The sequence below is a fragment of the Sinocyclocheilus grahami genome, unplaced genomic scaffold (assembly GCF_001515645.1).
Source record: "Sinocyclocheilus grahami isolate Dianchi unplaced genomic scaffold, SAMN03320097.WGS_v1.1 scaffold142.1, whole genome shotgun sequence".
Taxonomy (NCBI): Eukaryota; Metazoa; Chordata; class Actinopteri; order Cypriniformes; family Cyprinidae; genus Sinocyclocheilus; species Sinocyclocheilus grahami.
This window is the reverse complement of record NW_015505321.1, coordinates 1,150,734-1,157,866: the sequence shown is the minus strand read 5'-3', so window position 1 is coordinate 1,157,866 and position 7,133 is coordinate 1,150,734. Positions and strand designations below refer to the sequence as shown.

Sequence of the window (7,133 nt, the reverse complement as noted above, 5' to 3'; positions counted from 1 at the left end):
ACACTAAACACCATCATGGTAACACACATGAAACTGAAATAATGCAATAAACATTAATTTAACAACATTAAGTATAACATACAACCCTAATATACAAAACTGATAAGAAAAAAATAAGAAGAAACATAGTTATTTCAACAAAAAAATATCTCATTTGAAATGTAATGCAGGGAATTCTGGGAATGTCAATTTACGGTTATTCACTGTAAATTATACTCGTTTTCACTTCCAAAAATGGTATACTACCGTAAAATTACATGTAATGTCCAATACAGTTTTTCACCGTGTATAGTAGGGGAATTTACCGTTAACCATTTAACAGGTTTTTACTGTAGCATTTTTACAGTCTTTTACCGTTAAATTCACGGTCATTTGTATTTTCTTTGATAAAAGCTGGATTTTCAGCATCATTACTCCAGTCTTCAGTGTCACATGATCCTTCAGAAACAATTCTATGCTGATTTGCTGCTCAAGAAACATTTCTTACAATTATCAATGTTTCAATGTTAAAAAAATATATATCATAAAACAGTTGTGCTGCTTTGTATTTTTGTGCAAACCATGACACATTCGTTTTTTCAGGTTTCTTTGTCGAAAAGAAAGTTCAAAAGAACAGCATTTATTAGAAATTGAAATCATTTGGGACATTTATAAATGTTTTTACTGTAACTTTTGATCAATTTAATGCATCCTTGCTGAATAAAAATAAAAAAAAAAATTTTTTAAATCTGTTTTGCATCAAACTTTTGATGTGAATTTATTCAGACATATTTATATTGACATGAAACCACTTTTGCAACACATTTCCTAGATTTATATTAGGTTAGCTATTAAATTATCGGCTAATACTGTATTATTGGTTAATATTATTGGCTAATATCTTCATCTATGCATCCTTAGTTACATTAGAAAAAAGTTATATTTTGAAGAAAAATTTTAAAAACAAACATTTTAATTATTTGGCATGACACACACAAGGGAATTGTGCACAGTTAGACCAGAAACATGTCTTAAGAATTTAAAAAGCAATTAATGTATGTTTTGTTTCTCCTCATCAGGTTGTTTGCGGCCAAATGCTGCGGCTGTCTGGAGAAGATCGCTCCCACTGAGTTTGTGATGCGCGCACTAGAAAGTGTGTATCATCTAGGCTGCTTCTGCTGCTGCGTGTGCGAGCGACAGCTGTGTAAAGGAGACGAGTTCGTCCTGAAGGAGGGACAGCTGCTGTGCAAGAGCGACTACGAGAAGGAGAAGGACCTACTGCACTCGGTCAGCCCGGACATGTCTGACTCCGGTGAGAACGACGCTTTCCTCTCCTCTCGGCTCAGCTGCTCTCCATAGAACGGTGATTTAAAATGCTTGTTTCTGCAGACAAAAGTGAGGATGAAGATGTGGATGTAAAGCCAGAGAAAGGAGCAGGAGGACAGGGCAAAGGCGGCGATGACGGCAAAGACCCGCGCAGACCCAAGAGACCTCGCACCATCCTCAACACCCTGCAGCGGCGCGCGTTCAAGGCCTCCTTTGAGGTGTCGTCCAAACCCTGCAGAAAGGTGAAACCTTCCTTCAGAAGATTTCTAGAGGGAATACAACCAAGTTCACTTCTTGAATGTGCAACCTGTGCTTATCTACCTGTAGAGGAACATTAGATACTTCTAATCCAGTATTATATAGCACTCTATGGACTATCTGATACATATTGCATGTAAAAATAGCAAAACTATCAACTGTCTGATGCGTATTGCATGTGAAAATGGCAACAACAAAAAAAAACTATGGATCATCTGATGTGTATTGCATGTAAAAATGGCAGAAACTCTGAAACACATTATGCATACTACATGTAAATATGGCAACCAAAAAAACTATGGATCATCGGATGTGTATTGCATGTAAAAATGGCAAACGTTTCATTCCACTGTTCCAATGTCTGGGTATGTGAGACGACTTTAAATGAGGTAATATATGAATGTTCCTGTTGTTTCAGGTCAGAGAGACGCTGGCAGCTGAGACCGGTCTGACTGTTAGAGTCGTCCAGGTGTGGTTTCAGAACCAAAGAGCAAAGGTGAGCATGTCCTGAGATCTTAACTGAGCCTAAGTCAGGGGTTTTCAGTCCTTTAGATGCCACGGGCGCACAGATATCATTGTCCTTGAATAAGGAACACACATCCTAACATGTAAAAATGCAGCTATATATTTTCAAAGACCCAATTTGTACTGTGAAAAATAATAGTATAAATATGTTTTTGTTTGTTTGTTTGTTTATTAAATAAAAATAAATAACATTATCATTTATTTATTTAAATGTTTTATTTATTTATATTATTCAAATTATATATTTATTGTAATCAAATTTACTCAAATTGAATCAATCAATTTATTTATTTATTTCAAATTTTTTTTTTACATTTGCTAAATGTTTTGAGTGCTATTTATTATTATTATTATTATTATCATTTATTATTAACTAAAACTGAAGTTATTAAAACATTTTTGTAAATTGAAATAAAGCTGAAATAAAATATGAATGTTAGATGAAAAACTAAAACTTATTTCAGCTAGTTGCCAAGGAATCATTTATATTTGATATTTGTTTAGTTTAATTTGAAGATCTAAAACTAAAACTGAACTGAAACGAAAATAAAAAAAATACACCTAATTAGTCAAATAAAACAAAATTGCAAAAATAAAAAAATAACTCAAATTAAAATGAAAATTGAAAGTATAAAAATAATAACGGATTCAAAATTTTAAAAATAAATAAATAAAATAAAATAAAAAAATATATATAAACGAATAGTAAATAAAAAATATTAAAATAACAGTGCCTGAGTATCCCTGAACCCTGGTTTGTAAAACCCTGGCCTAAACAACTCTTTAATATAGTTAATTGCCCATAAAATCATGTATGGTCTTAAAATGGATTTAATACTTGTCTGTTCCTCTTTTTTCCGGTCAGATGAAGAAATTAGCACGCCGACAACAGCAGCAACAAGAGCAGCAAAACTCTCAGAGACTCGGACAAGGTACTAAACACACACACACACACAGTCTCTCAACATATGCTAGTCTTTAGCTGTTTTAACCCTCTTTTTTGTTTCTAAGAACTCATCTGACGGTGTGTTTTCTGCAGATGTAATCTCAAGCCGAATGGAGAATCTGATGAACTCTTACACGCCGCTGGCTCCGCCTCCACAGCATCAGTTAGTCTCCATGGAGACCAGCGGATACAGCACAGACCCGTTCCAGCAGGGCCTGACCCCTCCGCAGATGCCCGGAGATCACATGAATCCATACGGTGAGCAAAACTCCCGTCCCGATGCTGTGATATTGACCAGAAGCGGCCGCTAATGCCACGTATGGGCCCAATAAAAACAAATGTGCCATTAAACTGTCTTCACCCTTATGTAACAGTGTCAATTAGTTTTTGAGAAGCCTATAAAATTACACTATAAAATTGCCCGCGGCACTCCCGAGAAAGCGTGCGTGGATCTGCGGCCTGCAGACGCACACGATTACACATTGATGAGTGCGTTTTGTCCTGCTGCGAGTTGACGCAAATGAGTAGTTTATATGCGCTTTTATGTAACGGTTTATAGGCAATTACAGCTTTGAAAAGCAGCTGAGAGTCTGGTGGCTAATCATATTTCTATGGCGAACGGTAAACTGCGTCATTGAGGACTGAACGATCTCTTTGTACTAAAAGCTTCAGTTCAGTGAGGACCATATTTGTTTATTAGCCGTGCTTGCTAAAACTTGTTCTGTCACTGTTAGAGATCGATTGATACTGCATTTTCATGGCCAATACCAATTATATTATGACTAAATAGTTGAAAACCAATATCCTGAATCAATTTTTAAGGTCTCGTGAATATTATTATATATAGTAGTGCTATTATATTTATGAAAAATTTATTTTTCTCACTTGAGAATGAATGTCTGTAAAAAGTTTTTTTAAAACCGGATATTAAATAACTTAATTTTTGCCTGTAAATATTCCAAATAGTGGCATTTATTGGTTGACCTGATATTAAGGAACTGAAAAAAAGTAAAAAATAAAAATAAAAAGTGAATGTTGGTGAAAAGTTTTGCTCAAATTAATTTAGAGCAAAATTAAATACATTGTAGTCTCTAATCACTATAATGTTATTATAACATTATTATCATAATGCACACTACCATTCAAAAGTTTGGGGTCATGGTGATTTTTTTTTTTTTTTAGAAATTAACATGTTCATTGTTAATGATGAAGAAGGGAAAGGAAAGAAAATAATTAGCGTAATTTAATTTTGTAAAGTATATTTTATTCAAATTAGCAGTACATGTACATTTATTATGACGAGTTAACGGTTGATTTCTTTCTATTTTGAAACATTCTTAGTGATTTTAAATAATTATTGTGTAAAATTGTATTTTTTATTAAGGATTTCATGTTATTTATTCAATTGAATTGAATTTCATCACATAAAGATACAGTTTGGGGTCTGTATGATTCGCTTTTAAAGAAGAGTAAAGACTTTTTTTAATTTTACAAAAGATTTCTATGTAAAAAAAAAAAAATTATATTTATCAAAAAATCCTTTCACAAAAATTTTAAGCAGCACAAATTTCAACATTGAAAAGAAATATTTCCAAAATCAGCATATAATGAATCCTGCATGGTTTCTAAAGCTGCTCAAAATTCAGCTTTGTATCACAGGAATAAATGACATTTTAAAATATATTCAAATAGAAAACAACTATTTTAAATGCTAATAATATTTCACAATATTACTGTATTTTTGATCCAATAATCAAACCAATCTCAAACGTTTGAACAATAAACCCCTCTCACATTTTCTTCAAAAATGCTGTTTCGTGTGACTTTTTCGGTACCTAGACCTCATTTTTGTTGTTCTTCTTCAGGAAACGACTCGATTTTCCACGACATTGACAGCGACACGTCTCTGACCAGTCTGAGCGACTGCTTCCTGGCCGCGTCAGAAGCCGGATCCCTCCAGACCCGCGTGGGAAACCCCATCGACCGCCTCTACTCCATGCAGAGCTCCTACTTCGCCTCCTGAAACCAAACCCTGAGACTAAACAGCCACGAAAACTACCTAACAGCCAGTCAAACCTCCAGTAAAAGGCCAACTAGAATCCCGAGGCTGTAAGGACAAGAAAACCAAACCAAACCAAATGACTCGAGCTACAGATGAAACCAGGCCTTGCTTTGCTGAGGAGATCTTGAGTCTAACCAGGTTCAGAGATGTGTGCTGTGCTGGCCAAGCCAATGTGAAGATGGGATGGGATGGTTTTCATCTAGACTTAGTAGGGGAAAAAATCCTAACCAAATATTTCCAGAGGAGCTACAGGACACTTACTGCAGTATATTGAACCAAGTTTAGACCGGAAATAGACAAATGCAATACATGCAAAAAGTTGAAAACACTCCATACAGTACAACAATGTTGTTGTTGAATATGGATTTCAAACGTTTCAAAAGAAACTCAAGCCGAAACAGCCGACTAGCTATTTATTACGTACATGTGCCAAGTAAACCTGCAAAGCTTTATTTAAGACAAGTTGTGTTAGAGTAAGTACCATAAACATCTTTATGTAAATCCCCGGAAGAGAGTGTAGTATTACTGTTGATGTTTAAAGATGTATATGTTTATTTCGCTGTGCTATTTATTTGTCGTTTGCATTCTTGGACATTGTAGAGGATGCATTTTTGCTCAACCTTGCTCAATTTACCAAAGTTTGTTGGTACTAAAAATAAAGAAATTTAAAAAATCTTTCACTTTTTCATTTTTCTTTTAAAATATTATCCATTTCACACACATATGGTTCATTTTGGCCTGTAAAAATGCTGTAATTTTATATTTCAGATATTTGAAATAAATAAAAAAAATGAACAAAGAATAATGATAATTGAAAAAAATAAGTTGTAGTAAGCGATGATGTTTGTACTAAAAAATTTATTTAAAAATATTGTTATTTTTGCATATACATGATTCACCTTGGCCTCAAAATATGCTTTAATTTCACATTTGAGACATTTGAACTAAATTAAATCTGAACAAAAACTAATGTAAATTGAAAGTAGTTTCAATAAGAGATGATGTTTGTATAAAAATCTTTTACGTTTTAATTCAAAAAATCCTTTCACAAAAATTTTAAGCAGCACAAATTTCAACATTGAAAAGAAATATTTCCAAAATCAGCATATAATGAATCCTGCATGGTTTCTAAAGCTGCTCAAAATTCAGCTTTGTATCACAGGAATAAATGACATTTTAAAATATATTCAAATAGAAAACAACTATTTTAAATGCTAATAATATTTCACAATATTACTGTATTTTTGATCCAATAATCAAACCAATCTCAAACGTTTGAACAATAAACCCCTCTCACATTTTCTTCAAAAATGCTGTTTCGTGTGACTTTTTCGGTACCTAGACCTCATTTTTGTTGTTCTTCTTCAGGAAACGACTCGATTTTCCACGACATTGACAGCGACACGTCTCTGACCAGTCTGAGCGACTGCTTCCTGGCCGCGTCAGAAGCCGGATCCCTCCAGACCCGCGTGGGAAACCCCATCGACCGCCTCTACTCCATGCAGAGCTCCTACTTCGCCTCCTGAAACCAAACCCTGAGACTAAACAGCCACGAAAACTACCTAACAGCCAGTCAAACCTCCAGTAAAAGGCCAACTAGAATCCCGAGGCTGTAAGGACAAGAAAACCAAACCAAACCAAATGACTCGAGCTACAGATGAAACCAGGCCTTGCTTTGCTGAGGAGATCTTGAGTCTAACCAGGTTCAGAGATGTGTGCTGTGCTGGCCAAGCCAATGTGAAGATGGGATGGGATGGTTTTCATCTAGACTTTGTAGGGGAAAAAATCCTAACCAAATATTTCCAGAGGAGCTACAGGACACTTACTGCAGTATATTGAACCAAGTTTAGACCGGAAATAGACAAATGCAATACATGCAAAAAGTTGAAAACACTCCATACAGTACAACAATGTTGTTGTTGAATATGGATTTCAAACGTTTCAAAAGAAACTCAAGCCGAAACAGCCGACTAGCTATTTATTACGTACATGTGCCAAGTAAACCTGCAAAGCTTTATTTAAGACAAGTTGTGTTAG

The 7,133-nt window shown here is 34.6% G+C and overlaps 1 protein-coding gene across 1 annotated transcript in view; it reads left to right on the top strand.

Moving 5' to 3' along the window:
* Window positions 1-5,706, top strand: part of lmx1ba (LIM homeobox transcription factor 1, beta a) — a 49,199-nt gene extending 43,493 nt beyond the window's left edge. Inside the window, exons 4-8 of the mRNA XM_016280685.1 lie at window positions 1,369-1,547; window positions 1,982-2,059; window positions 2,954-3,020; window positions 3,128-3,292; window positions 4,900-5,706. Coding sequence (XP_016136171.1) covers window positions 1,369-1,547; window positions 1,982-2,059; window positions 2,954-3,020; window positions 3,128-3,292; window positions 4,900-5,057 — 647 coding nt within the window. The 3' untranslated portion in view covers window positions 5,058-5,706. The remainder of the gene's footprint in view (window positions 1-1,368; window positions 1,548-1,981; window positions 2,060-2,953; window positions 3,021-3,127; window positions 3,293-4,899) is intronic.
* The last annotated feature ends 1,427 nt before the right edge of the window (window positions 5,707-7,133 follow it).